The sequence below is a fragment of the Polyodon spathula genome, chromosome 15 (genome assembly GCF_017654505.1).
Source record: "Polyodon spathula isolate WHYD16114869_AA chromosome 15, ASM1765450v1, whole genome shotgun sequence".
Classification (NCBI taxonomy): Eukaryota; Metazoa; Chordata; class Actinopteri; order Acipenseriformes; family Polyodontidae; genus Polyodon; species Polyodon spathula.
Genome location: NC_054548.1, coordinates 9,865,899 through 9,881,232, shown reverse-complemented (window position 1 = coordinate 9,881,232; position 15,334 = coordinate 9,865,899). Strand labels below are relative to the sequence as shown.

Sequence of the window (15,334 nt, the reverse complement as noted above, 5' to 3'; positions counted from 1 at the left end):
CATCTTATTAATAAAATAATATTTGATAATCATGAAACTGTGCTTGACAGTTAAAAACATATATATATATATATATATATATATATATATATATATATTATATATATATATATATATATATATATATATATATAATAACATTCTTTAAATAACTCATGTGGTAAAGCTTTGTGAATAGTGACCAGGGTGACATAATCCCACATACCAATTGTTGAGGAGGTTTTGCAGGATTACTGCAGTAAGTTTAGGACACTCTTCTGTTTGCCTTCGGTCCATCAAGAGACTCCTAGAATGTCTAATGTACACTACCAAATTATCCCTTGAGAAAGTCTTAAGGTGTCAGAACTGGTAAGCCCAGTGGTCATGTGAATGGTCAGGTGACCAGGGGGATTGTTATACAGATGATGAGTTTTTCAAGTATGCTACTTTAGCTAACCAGCATTAATACAACATGAATTCAAAAGTAGAAAATACTTTTTTTTTTTTTTTTTACCACCGCTACACTAAATATAAAAGAAACTATAAATAGACGTAATGTTATATATACATAGTTGCATATACATGTACTGGTATCTTATTGGTAATGGCCTGTTAGTATATATTCTCAATGCAAGGTGAATATTTGTTAGTACTAAACATACTATCACTAGTTAAAAATATATACCAGAAGGTGATGTGGCAAAAACTGCTGCATTGTTTAACTTTGGGACTGTCCAGGCTTTAGGGCTACTAAGATTCACCATTCATAACAACAGCCATTTGGCAAAATCTAAGTGTTGCAAGGTACAAAGGTAAAGAGGATTGTGCCAAGCACAGTATTATCAGTGCATAGTTTAAACCAGCTAGGGAGAGAATTTAGAGCTGGTTGAGGATGTGGTTCTATTTACCTTCACAGGAGGTCTTTGGACCAGCATTGAGTTAGGAGGCTTTGTTAATCTAGTCTAACTCTTTTAGTGCTATTGCCTAATATATTGTTCTGCTTTTGAAATGCTCCAGGCCCTGGAACTTGTCTGCAGAAAACAACAATCTTCAAGTCACACACACATAAGTGGTTTATATAAAAAAATAAGTGGTTTATATACAGAAATCGATTCTTCCTTTGAGATGATTTGTATATAAATATCGCCAGTTAGTCAAGAAACGTAAAAATGTATCTCACCAGCTTAACAATTTTAAATCTAATAAATCTAGGGGTATTTTATTACTGGTACAAAAACATGGACCACAGCAGTGCTAATTCTAAAGCAAGAGCATAAACAACAGAGGGAGTGAATTCATTAGAGCCTTCAGAAAGTCTAGAATAACATACAGCAACTACATTTCTAATGGCGCTTCAGAAATTGAACATGGTCTGCAGATTACTACCACAGAGAGGGACTAGTCACTGAAAAGATGTTGCACTGATAAGGGAACAATAAAATAACTGAAGTGTGTTGTGTGTTCAGAATGAAAAACGACATGCAAACCAGGTTAAATTAGTGCGCTCCAGTTGTAAGCGATAAACAGCAGTACTAGACAGAACAAGTTTAAGAGGCCGAAGCCAAAGAGGTCCCAGGGGCGTGAGACTGGAGGAGGCTGTGTGCTTGTGTCCCCACGTGTCAGCAGGGCACACACAGTCTTTCGAATGTGGCAGATGTCCGACTGCAGGATGTCGTAGGGAGTACAGAGGTCAGCCTATCCTCGGGAACGAGCAGCCGTCAGAACAGAAAAAAAGGGCATTCAATTAAAAACACAGAAGAGCTCAAGAATCAGGGAGAAAGAAAAAGAAAGCAAGAAAGGTCTCAGTTTAACAAACTGAGCTGTTAGGACTAGCACAGGATACATTTTTTTTTTTTTGAAAGAGACAGTATAGAGATTAGATAGGGATACACAGCAAGCATTTGTGCCTTGTTTCTTGTTATAACCTGGCTTTGAAGAGGTACACATTTATTTGAACAGTTGTAGTGTTAAAAAGACTAAAGCGGAAATATTTGCACTTTAAAACTATTTGAACAACAACAATAGACAGACCTTGAAATATGTTTTGAGGTCATAAAACAAATCACTGGTACTTAGCAGGCTTGTGATTTAAAAAGACAAGGCAGGGCCAAACTGAATGTCCACCCCAGTTGACATGGAAGTTGTTAGAACACATCTAAAATTTGAGTTTGGCACCACCATACAGTCTATATGAGGTGTTGAGGACTGAGAAACTTATATACATATCTCAAATTCTAACAAGTGGGAACATATGTTGCTGTAGGCACTAAAACATACTGAAATACTTTCTACTAAGACTTCAGCTTTATGTGGCTGTTTTCAGAAAAAAAACAGCTGACTTTAGAAGCAGGAGGATACTGTCTTTTTCAAACGCGAAGGCACTTGTGGAAACTTAAGATGTGAGCAAAGCAACTTATCAGTGTTATAGGTAATGAAGGCAGTCTGTAGATAGGTGTAGTTAAAAAAAACGATTGTGTAAGTTAGGCTTAGGTATGACTGCAAAGGCTGGAAAAACAAATTCACTAGCATGAGATGCTGTGCTGCAATATGGCTAGCACAACCGGTGACAGATCAATGAAGCAGCGAGGCAAATATGGTCATCTGCAGTACAAGCAAATCTACACACTAACAACCAGAGCACTTGACTATAGAATCTAACTAGGACATTGAATACAAATAGAATACGCACCCACAGCAATCAGTATATATACATAGTATAGATGAAAGTAAACACTGCTTTAGTATGTAAAGCAAAAGGAACAGAAAGATACAGCCTAATCATATGCTGAAGATATATGGAAATTCAGTAAAAAGTGCTCTGGCATGGAGACAATTAGTAGCTCGTTTTAGTTCATAGTAAGACATTTAAACATATACATATATGAGAAAGCTTTTTTGTATTATAGAAAAGCAGTGAGAAACAAAACAGACCTAAAAAGATCTAAACTGATAATCCAATAAACATGTACCATCTGAAAGGCCAATAAACCACAATGCTGACCCACCGCTCAGGCTCTCGTCTTGCCCTTTGCTTTTGAAGGCGCTGTGATCATGGCATATTTATCTGATCTATTTATAGACCATACATCTGCCAGCAAAGAAATCTTCCTGTCCCAAAAGGAAATGTTTAACTAGACAGAGGAGCATGCTGGGGCAGGCAACATCCCTGGAAGAGGAATGCATTGCTTCAGCAATAAGCCATGACAGGGTGTGCATTGTGGGAACAGCCACATGCCTCGGTGCCTAACTGCTGAAAACAAACACAATGGAAAAAGGACAGCCAGAGCAATTGATTCAGACAGTAATCAATTGCAAATTAGTTTATTTTCTATTAGTTTCTAAATAACAAATAGAGGATGGCGCCAGTGGATGCAGCTGCAACAGTAGTTGAGGACAGCGATTTATTACTTTGTTGAATAACAAATATGAAGACTTACTGGAAATGTAAGCATACATTATGGATGTCACTGTGTTTTTTCAGGGATTGTTTTAGTTTTCATTAACAGCATAATATCTAAATAGGAGTCAGTTTTTTGTGTCAGTTTTTACTTTTCTCGTGTTTGGTTTTATTGCCATGAATGTTTGGGCATTTTCTTTACTTTAGACACAAGACTAGTCACCCAAACTGAATTAACACCAAACTAGATAGATACCCTGCCACATGCTGCAAAAACTAGAGAAGCATGTGTCTGTGTACTGTATTACCACACAGCTTGCTCAGTATAACCCAACCATCAGAACAAATGGCTATCAAAGAAAGAACTTAAAAATGGGATTGTAACTTTGGAGCTTTGGTTAGTATAACGAGCACTCAGCATGGTACACCTCAGTATGTACTGTAGACTAATAATCACAGAGACGAACTGTTGAGGTAAGGCTAGCTTATGCGTACGCCAATTTGTTCTGAATTGGCCAACAGATCACACTCTGTATTAACATAAAGCCTCAGTTTAAAAAATATATATATTGTATTTACAATGTGAGTAATACAAAACAACAAAAAGCCCATCTTCACTTGAAGGTACTAACTACACTTTTAAAGTTGGTTCTCTATCTGTCCCAGGACGGCTTTGCTGGTTCCCTGTATTTTAACACGCATCAGTCTTGTTTACTCACCAAGGTCGTGGCCAGCTATGAGGCACGGGCCACAGTTAAAATCAGAGTAACAATTATTTATTTAGGCCTTTTACATGTTGCTATGATGCAAAATAAAAATACACTTCAGCCCTCGTTGTGACAGTGCACATACATTGTGCTCTTCAGAATCTTTACTGTCTATTTACTTATGTTGAGTGATTGATGTGTTTAGTAGGCTACTGTCTGTACTTCAATTTAATATCGCTATGTAAAATATATCTAGAGTTTATGTTTTTTTCCTGATGAATGTACCTGCCTTTACATATGTTTTATGTTCACTCTATTCTTATTAAAAAAGTGAAACGAGCCGATTAACTAAGACTTCTTTCTACTCCAGTGAATAACGTGCAGAATGAAGGCTACAGCCTCCAAGCAGTGAGGGTAAAGCAGTCATCGCTGTTGTTTTAGAAACGTACTGGTAGAAAAACAGTTGAGCTTATTTTGTCATTATCATTTTTCCATGATTAAATAACATTTTAAGACATGAATTGCAACAATAAAGGCAGGCACAGCACTCAGAAATAACACCTGAAAACCAGAAACCCTAAATATCTGTTCTGGTGTATCTAGATGCATTTTACTTTTGCATCTGAAGTAAGTGTGATACCTCGAGGCTTATTTCAGGCAGTGCGTGACTGACACTGGTAGCTGAGTCGAGTGCCTAAATGATTTTTCATGGCTGGCTACGGCCCTGCTCACAGTACAACAACTTATTCCACTCTGTCCAACACACTCTCTTACTCTCTTCTGTGACACACAAAATTCCCTCAGTTATACACAGTTCATAATTGAATAACAATCAATTTCAATCATCCAATTTTACAATGACCTTATTACAACATACTGAGGTGTTTCTCTACCACTCTGTTTTCTGATTTACTGAGGACACCTAGTGGTCAGTCTGCTGACACTGCATTTTTGCCACTGTCAATTGAGAACAATGTTCTTAATCTTAAACAGATTTTCCCTCTATTACCATATAATACTATATATATTATATATTATATATATATTTATATATATAATATATTATATATATTATATATATATGTAGTAAATGATAACAAAACAAAAAAAGGTGTAATGTTATTTTCCAACAAAAAAAACAAGTTTTTTCCGTTATCAATTAAAGGCATACAATTTGGATAAAATTAAACCTAGTTTAATTGAAAATACCAACTATTTTGACTCGATTAGACTGGGCGTTAAGACTGACCAAGTTTGTAGAGGTTCGACAGAAAAAATTTTTTCCTATCCTTATCAGTAATGTAACACATTCTGGTAGACTTTGCAAACTTCACTGCCATTTTCTCTGTAGATTTCCGCATGCCTAAAGGCGTACGGATTACAAGTTAATGTAAGTGGAAGCGATAAGCCATGACATGATTAAACCCCCCCCCCAAAAAAACCAAAAAAAAAACAAATTTACTTTGATGACTTCACTAACGTTTCCAATTTTAGACTGCGTAATCGCTATTGAAATCCAGTTATGTAAAGAAGCGCGTTATCAAATATTACACTGGTGACATGTCATTGTCTTAATTATTCATCCCAGTGCTAAAGCAATGCAAAGTCACTAAAATGCAGTTGCTTTTAATGACATGCCCATGAATTACCTCTGGTACTCCCATCTTTCTGCAAGCATCCAGGAAATTCTCCACGTTCCTCCGGCACTTGGCCATGCTTAGTTTAGGCTGTGAAAAGTAACAGAAACAACTTAAAGCTTTAAACTGTATTTACAGTTTTTGCACAACAGTGGAAAGAAAACTGGACTTTGATACAGTCATTAAAATAGGACTACTATTTAAAATAGAAAGAAAATGAACAAATACACCAACGTTTGCATAAGTCTAAACTAACTGTGTCAACCATAACGTAAATTATAATTTAAAAACATTACAGCAATAATAGTTATGATTTTTTTACCACTATTATTTATGCTCAAACATCTGAGATGAACCAGCACAAGTCATGGTGGAACATAAATATATTAACCAGCAACACATACAGATCTTTGTTTTCTAACTTATTAGAACACAGCACTGAAACTTCTCCTGCCTGCATGAGTATCCCACAGTCTGAACATACCACTGCTGGCGATGGGACGTGTATGCTGACCACCGATCGGGGGTGAATGTGATTGACTAAGTGGCAAAGAACTACCCCGTCCATCAGTGACGATCCCAGGTCCGCGGGTAAAACCACCTTCAACCTGCTCTCGATGTTCTGGAAAACACATTTCAAAATCACCTTGCACTGCAATCAAATGTAGCATCAGTCTCAGTGGCTTTAGGGGACTAGTACACTGTATTGAAAACAGACTGTACCTGGTGCAGGGTTACGAATGTAACTGATTACTGGCAATTTGTTTAGTCTTGATTATTGTACTGAAACGTTATTATTGAGACGTGCATTACTTGTGATAAACCTGTTATTGACCCTCATCGAGAGTCAAAAAGGTCATGCACCACTGCCACGGAGATGCTCTTCCTGTAGACAACACACTTGTCCCCAACACTGTGTGGAGGTGGGGGGAGGGGGGTGTTAAATAATAATTTAGTTAGTTCTAATAATAGAACCGAGCACAACAAATGTAGGGAACTACATTAGTGTCAAGTTATTATAAATAAGACTCAAGCCCGCCGTAGGTGTGAACATAAACAATAATTCAACAATCTGACAAACTGCATTGTCATGTTGAAGAAGGGAAGACTCATCATCATATACTGGGAGTGTACACCAAAAAAAAACAACTTTTTTTTAGTTAAGATTAGAACTGGGGGCAGATCCTCCCATTGTATATGCTGGACCTTTTACACATGATTCTGTAGTAGCTTTGTGTATTGGGTTTGTATTGTGTAGAATGGTTTTATGTATTGGGATTGAATTGTGTAGAATAGTTTTGTGTATTGAGATTGTACTGTGTAGAGTAGCTTGGTGTATTGGGTTTGTGAACAGCATGATCTTGCTGTCGGTAAGGCACTGACCTCACGGAGCTGATCCATGAGATCCAGTTCTTCTCTCATTTGTTCCATCTTCCGGCGGATTGTAAACTGTGGGTCCATGGACTCTAATTTTCTTGGTGTCCTTAAGAATACTGTTTGGATAAAATACATACAGAAATAAATAAGTAAATATACAAGTGTACGTACATTTTTTGGACTCTGTACATACCATAAATACTTACCTTTGGTCTAATATTCTAAGGTGTTATCCATTGAAGGTGTATTTTTAATTTCTGATGCATGTTTTATGAATTCTTGCATCGGCGCTGACATCTTGCCACATCTTTTTTGTTTTTGTTTATATAAGCTTTTACTTTTGGATCAGTTTTGAGGTTACAAAAATGATCAATTAAAAAAAAAAAGGCTGCAGTTTCTTGTTAATTCCCCACTTTCAAGATATTAACTGATGTTGTTTAAGCAAATTTGTATTGCCTCTTCTAGCAATTTATCAGTCAGTAACTCATTGTTAAATCAGCAGTGTACCTAACAGGTACAGTTAGGTATCAGGAAGTAGAACCCAGTTTTACTTCTATAGCATTGTCTTTGAAAGAGTTGCAGTGTTCCAAACTGAAGTATAGAATACTTGCAAAGATGAACCAACAGCTATTCAACAGAAATAAATGTAGGCAGTGACAATTCTGCTCATGCTAATAAGAGGGAAGGAAATGGATTTTTAAAACCTTTGTTAGCACTCCTTTAAATCACCAAACGCCAGTATTGTAGGCTTAAATACTTTCCCTGTTTCTGTGCTGCAGTAAAACATTCTACCACAAGATGGAGCATGAGTGCCAACCATGACTGTCTCAAGCCTTGATCCATCAGGATTTCAAGGAAATACGAGTCCTAATATGGTTATAGAGTATCTTGACTAGCCTGGCCACCACAACAAAAAGGGTTTTAAAAAGAAAAAAGCAACTGCGAATCAGCATAAAAGCAATTACCATTGTAACCTGAGATAGCAAGTACCTTTCAAAAAGACATCTTATACTTTGCATACAAGACTGGACTTGCCATGCTAGAACTAAAGGAATGCCTGTTCCATGCACCCCCACGTGCCTCTGTTAAGTTTTACTTCATCTTTGAGCAATTCAAAATGTGCCTGTGTGTTCTCATTAGATTAAAGAATGTCACAAAATAGCAGACATGCTTGCAATCTAGGGACATGCTGAAAATAGAAACTCGAGCAATTTGGTTAATATGTCAGTCAGTGACGCAGGTCTGGGAAATCAGAAACTTTATTCCTGACCAGTTTTACCTTTTCAGGATCTATGCGGGTCAAGTAAATGGCAATCACTGAATTCATGTTGATTCTGCCAAATAAACTACTACTGATTGTGATGGCTAAGATAAGCATCTGGATACCTACACAAAAGCACATAGAGATCCCTCAATTACGACCACTAAAAGCATTGAAATGATTCTTATAGAGGTGGTCATGGCTGAGGGAGATCTTCAGAATGCTGAAGGGTTTAAAGATGAGCTGTTTTTTGGTCAGTTTGCTTAAAGTGTTTTCATGCGTTTGCCTTCATGAACAACTGTAAGCTTGGAACAAACTCCCCTAGCAATCAGACAGAGTGATTATATCAGGATTCATGTATTCACGTCTCCCAGCAATGCCCTACTTCTATTCTTAGTGATTCAAGGTGACTTAGTAAGAAAGCTGAAACATCTGAAAGGATATGAAGGGTTTTCTACAGACCCTCCCCAAACTCATGTAAGCTGCAGTAAAAGGTTTTCATGTCTCTCAGATATGTAGTCCTAAAAGAAACCTCAACATTCTTGACATGTGTTTTGACTGCAAGTCTTTCACTATACAATGTGAAGCATGTCATACGTATTATTAATGTGGAGATGGGTCAGAATAGCCGGAGGATTTGAATACAAGGTTCCACATGGTAATAGAACCGTCTCTCAAATAAAACCCTGTGCATGCTTCTTAATGGTCACACACGGAACAACAAAATGTATTTTGATGAACGGGGGGGGCGGGAGGCGGGGGGGGGGGGGGGGACAGCTGGAATGTCGCAGGGGCATTCTTTCCAGAAAGCCTCAAGCTGCAGAAAGCCACAGCAGTGCATCATATTCCTTATTTGCATTTCTTTTACATTATGCTGGTTATCAGAGTTTTACACTTCACACTTTCAACACTGCAGAGCTCTAAGAGGCCTAGGAAAAGCTGCTATTAGAGACATGAAAAATAACACCCACTCAACACAGCAGACTAGTTTAGCAGTCCAGGTCTTGGGTATGCCCCAATATATGTACCTTCTTTCCAAAAGAGGTTACCTTATAAGAACCTTATTAAAAATAATATTACTTATAACAATAATAAAGATAATGTTTTAGTAAAAATGGAAAGGGTGGGGGTGGGCTTTCAACTTAAGCAAATCTGCCTGTGAAGGGGTTAAAAAACGTGCCCTAAGGTCACAGTGTAGTATTACTGGAGTTCATTTTGTAATACGTTTTCTGAAGTCCAGATGTTTTGCTTTGTTGTGTGGGGAGAGTTCATGACACTCACAGTTTGTAAGGGGGAGTTTGTAAAAAAAAAAAAAAAAAAAAAATATATATATATATATATATATATATATATATATATATATATATATATATATATATATATATATATATATATATATATATATATATACTAATATTAGACTGTAAACCGCATCACAGAGCGAATAGTTTAATCTACTTTTGTGATGTGATGAGATTTTAGCCAATCACATGCCAGAATTTCTAAGGACTGATTCATAAATGAGATATAAACGAATACAAACGTAAACATTCCTTAAAACAATCCGAAAGTTATGTGAAGGGGACCCAAGGATCCTAGTGCTAAATAATTAATTTTAAAATCTTAGTTATCAGCTCTTTAAGAGCAGAAGGCAATTAACAGGTCAGTACAAAGCAGCACAAGAGGCATCCAGACTGACTGGTAGAATAACAAAGCAGGCAGACATTTGGCATATGTTTAATGCTAGATTGGCATTGTGGGGCAGGGTTCCTATCTGTGAAACCCAGTGTACTGCACTAGATCTCTGTTCAGTGCCAGGGAACGTTGTCTGTCAAGTCATGTAGAAATGAGCAACAGCAGACAAGACAAGCACAATGAAACGGTCTGCAACACCCAGGAACAGTTAAAGAGAAATACATCCAAGAAAAGCTTGTGTCACACAACAGGACGTGGGACATCATAAACTACTCATCGCTTGATTTTACTTTCAAACTGTGACAAACAAACATTGGCCTTTCAATTCCGGAACATACTGTAAACCCACATACTTCACATACTGTACACAATAAAGCAGGGATAGCAAAACGTTTGGGGGCCAAGAACCAAAATTGCAAAACTATTGTTTAATGAAACTGATACACACTGTTTAAGGCATTTGAGGCTACAACCCACGCCATCACTTGAATTACAAGGATTGCCTATTCTGGATGATTTTTTAGTTTTTTCCCCAAATAAAGTTTCGTACAAATCAAATATGTACAGCAACGAAGCCTGCTCCTACTGAGCTTCCTGTTTCCTGTCAATTGCTGATACTTCTGTAGACAGACTGAAACAGATTTCTGTGCTTGCATGATGGTATACATGACAGGAGCGTGGTTACATTTCTAGTTTCCATACAGCAGCGCCACCAACTGACCACACTTTATCCACAGACCTATCTGTGATATTGACAATACATTGTATAATTTTACAACCCAGCCTCCTTTCCCCCAAAAACAATAGGCGTGTTGCGCAAAAATGCATTCAACCAGAAGGGAACGATTGAGCTGACAAAACCAGAATCTATAAATAACAATTGCACTTACTAAAGGGTTACCATGACTTGCCTTTTGACTGTTTATTATATATCTATATATCTATATATCTATCTATCTATCTATCTATCTATCTATCTATCTATCTAATCTATCTATCTATCTATCTATATCTATCTATATATATATATATATATATATATATATCTATATCTATATCTATATCTATATATATCTCTATCTATCTCAAGAGCCCATTTTTTGATGAATGCAGAAAATGGTAAATGTTGGATTAGCATGCTCTCTGCTACAGCCTCATTTCAATGCAGCGTTTGAGCCTTTCTGCTTGCAACAGAGCCCTTTGTCTAAGCTGTAAGAATTTATTGTTAGCCTGAAAGGTCACAGATTGGAACAAGTCTTTTGTTTGCTTCATAAAATAGAAAAATAAAAAATACTACTAAATCCTCTGGTGAGGGACACTCTCTTTGGGGGTATAGGGTAGCTTGGACACCATGTCCAGCCTTAACCTCTATGAACGGTGTGCATTATAGTGCAAATCTGAAAATGATAACACTGTCATGCAAATCTGCCCACTAAGACTGTGAAGAGCAATCTGATGGTAGCACAGCCTCAGCATGCTTTAAATGGAATGATGCAAAGAAAAAGTCTTAACATTCCACTGTATCCAATAGTTCCACCATTATCTTTTTACTCCAGTTTTGCCAATTGGTAATATTGCAGGCGTGGGCAAAATTCACCCTGGAATCAGCTTCTTACTATTGAAATAGAGTAGTATAACATAGTCACTGTGCAGCAATGTCAACTGTTTGTCGCCATTGCTCTATGGCCTTTCTTTGTGTTAAGTGGATTCCACTGTCAGCTTTTGGTATTACAGTAAGAGGACCTACCACTGTTTGTCATGCCTCCTCCTGTTGGGGTAGTGAGTATGGCGTTATCCCCTGCCAGGGCCTGTGTAAGAGGGCTGGAAGAGGGAGGAGGAGAGGAAGGGAGGGGCTGGTCTGGAGGAGGCAAGGCAGGTCCATTTAACATAAAATGGGAAAACGAAAAATGATAAAGAAACAGGGAAAAGCAGCAGCAGTTCAAGTATATGTGCATATAGGCAGAGAAAATGCATGAGTAAGGGTTTAAGTCATGGATGTAAAGAGAAAGTGTGCAATAAAGACAGAATGAAAAAGTGAACAGAAAGGCAGAAAAAACAAAAGATGGAGAACAAAAACTGAATGTTAGTACTTGTACATTTTAACTTCATGACATGCAGTTAAAGCTGGCAGTTAATGCTACAATACATTTGAAAACACCAGATACTACCACTGCTACTCGCTTTCACCATGAAACAGTGCCCAAAGACAGCTGCATTCAAAAGGCTTAGCTGTGAGGCTGTGCCAAGTGGTTGGCACTGCTTTGATCTTAGTTTTGTCACATAATACATTATTTTGGACAGGTAAAATTGACAATTAGCCACTATAAGGATGAAATTAAATGTATTGTTACATTTTTCAATTGATTGTTCCGTATCAAATCTGAGTGACATTAATGACATATTGAGGTTAGAGGAAACCCATTGAAGTATAATTCAATGAAAACCAATTCAATGTTATTCCTATGTTGCTAGAGAAAGCACTCTAAGGGGGCCTAACTCGAACAGTCTTTTGAGTGTAAAAATAAACAGATATTTCAAAAGACAATAATTGTCCAAGGCAAAAAAAACAAAAAACAAAAAACAAACTTATCAGGCATCTGTTTCTAGTTAGCATTTCATTCGAATGCATTTAAGAATAATTTGACTTTGATGATTGAGAGCAGATGAATACAAACAATGGTCAGCGCTGTCTCTGTGGCGTGCAGTTCATCCATCTCTTCACTCCTTGTGTGCTTTAAATGCCTTGGGTACAGTTTATTGGTTTCATTAGTGCCTCAAATTGTCATTTATACAAAACTGCTGCTGCTTTAAAAGGACATGGTGCTTTTAAAGCTCTAACGCAGGGGTGGGGAACCCATGTTCCTGAAGGGACGGTGTACCTCCTGGTTTTTGTTCCAACTGTGACCTAAATATCTAATTAGACCAATAATTGGTCCAATTAAGTAATTTAGGGCACAGTTGGAACAAAAAGCAGCAGGAACACCAGCCCTCCAGGACCAGGGTTCCCCACCCCTGCTCTGAAGAACTGAAGCATGTTTCAAACAGCACACTGGTTTAGTGGGTTAATGCCTAATGACTACAGGGATGTTTTTGCTCAAGTTAAAATGTTCACTAACGCCCTTTGACTTTCTCACGGCTTTTGGCACTTCCTGTGCATTACTCATTGTTGATAATTTCTTTTTAAACACAATTGTGATTATCTTGACATTTGTATCCACAACTCCAGGGGATACTTCTCTCTTTTGAGCGTCAATTTGTCATTGTATAATATAAAACACTCTCTCAACAATCTTCCTGATTTCTAAGTATTGTTTTTTTTTTTTTTTTTTTTTTTTTTTTTTTTTTAACACACAGAAGTGACGTTCAGGACAAGGTTGGAAGATAGTCAAGGGTAGAAAAATCAGGATATTAATGTGCATTCATAAATCTAAGTAATAATAATGCTTTAAAATAAAATTGCAACAATACCTATTGCAAAGGAGGCAGCCACCGAAAGTAAGTCAGAAAGCAAACACTGCAATAAATGGTACCTGGCAAGCAGTTTCTTGTGTGCATGTTTGTTTAGGACGATATTATAATACAAGGTAGTCAATTAAATAGGCATGTTTGATTTACAGACAGTACTTTATATACTATGCTTGATATGTAAAGGACGAAGGTCTATAACCATCAAAGGAACTAACACACGGTATCTTTTTTTTAGAAATGAACTTGTCTATTTCCTTATTGCCACTTCTTTAGTGTTCCGTGTGTTGCTAAGTATTATGAGATGTGATACACAATAAAAGATGAGAGTGTTTAATTTCTGTCAATATACTGTACACTATGGTAATTCCAAGGTGAAATAACTTTCATGTTAAAATTGTGTCCGTTGCTTTTAGCACTCAAAGAAAAAAATACTAAGTAGTTACCATAAAAAGCATTGAATAAGTCGATTTTCTAGGCATTTTTGCGGGGCCCTTAAAGGAGGGGAGCAACTAATATACCGGTGTAACGTATGTGCCGGTCTAATATTACATTACTGTACCAATGCCATAATGAGATTACTACAGCCACCGTTATGTCTCACACAAACTTAACTGTTAACAACCCGATTTATTTGTTCAGGATCTACGACATTCAGGTCATGTTGCTAGGTAGAAACACAAAACCAGTGTTCTAATTAAAAGTTTTAATTTCTTACTCTCAATACCCTAATTAGTCATTTTGAATGTTAAACGCAAGCTTTCAGACTCTTGACTGACCTCTTGAAAACTTCACAGCTATACTGCTTCACTTAATGTTAACACAATAGCTGTCAGTCTCTATGAATATCCTTATTCCCACCCTCCCGAGCCATTCATTTGTCAACATTGTGACTGGATACAAAACAAAGACAAACTTAAAATGGCCAAAGAAAAATGAGCTGATAGGAGGAAAGTGTTTATGGCCCGATGCAGAAAACATTTTGTTTGAATGGAGTACTTTGAATGACTTGAATACGTACTGTAACTGTATTACACTGTTCTACATGTCAATGCAGCGAGGTGGCACACTTGTAAAGTATGTGTATGGTTATGGTTTTGATTAACGAAACAAAATGAATGTGTTTGTACAGCTGGAAATTAAATGCAATTGTACTGCACCATATGCAACGCTAAAATGTTTTGTTTATGGGTTATTAAATGGTGCACTGTTTGAATTAATACAACGAATTTGTAAAAGCCAATGCAGCAGGAACCATTTGTCAAAGTACGGTTTTGAAAAGAAATGTTCAGTGAAGCAAAGATGATATGTTCTTGAACTTAAAATGCCAGTAGTTTAATACATATGTGAGGTATAATTTGATTTTAAGCTCTGTTAATTGTTACTTTTTAAATTTTAGAAAACAAATAGTTTGTTTAATTAAAACCACACTGTAAAATTATTAATGGAATAAAATGTTCCAAACAAGGGTTATTTTGAAACTAAACCTGTGTATCTATCTTTATTTATCATTGTTGAGCATGTTGGGGGGAAAAAAAAAAAAAATTGTAAAAAAAGTATTTTAAAAAACACAAAAAAGGTGTTTTCCTAAAATTGAAGTCTCAAAAAGGTGGGAGCGACTTTTACGGTAATGTAGTCAAATTACTTGAATTAATGTATTTTCTCAATAATGCTTGTTAATTTCTCTACCTACTATTTTATATTTACAGCAACACATACACTTCAGTAATTTCATGCAAATGGTATTAATTAGCAATTTTATGCAATTATTTAATAACAACAGTACTCCGTTTTCCTCCAAGCATATGAAAATGGG

At 36.7% G+C, this 15,334-nt stretch overlaps 1 protein-coding gene across 6 annotated transcripts in view; it reads right to left on the bottom strand.

Annotated features, from left to right (window-relative positions):
- LOC121327940 (leucine-rich repeat and calponin homology domain-containing protein 1-like) overlaps nucleotides 1-15,334 on the bottom strand; it is a 71,124-nt gene that overhangs the window by 2,793 nt on the left and 52,997 nt on the right. For 2 of the 6 annotated variants that reach the window (XM_041272300.1, XM_041272303.1), the window contains 5 exons: nucleotides 11,801-11,911; nucleotides 7,104-7,213; nucleotides 6,205-6,342; nucleotides 5,733-5,810; nucleotides 186-1,674 (listed from right to left, as the gene is read on the bottom strand). In XM_041272300.1, the coding sequence (XP_041128234.1) occupies nucleotides 1,471-1,674; nucleotides 5,733-5,810; nucleotides 6,205-6,342; nucleotides 7,104-7,213; nucleotides 11,801-11,911 (641 nt within the window). In that variant the 3' untranslated portion in view covers nucleotides 186-1,470. Of the gene's footprint in view, nucleotides 1-185; nucleotides 1,675-5,732; nucleotides 5,811-6,204; nucleotides 6,343-7,103; nucleotides 7,214-11,800; nucleotides 11,912-15,334 lie in introns of those variants that run through there. The other 4 variants (XR_005951623.1, XM_041272301.1, XM_041272302.1 and 1 more) reach the window with 3 other exon arrangements.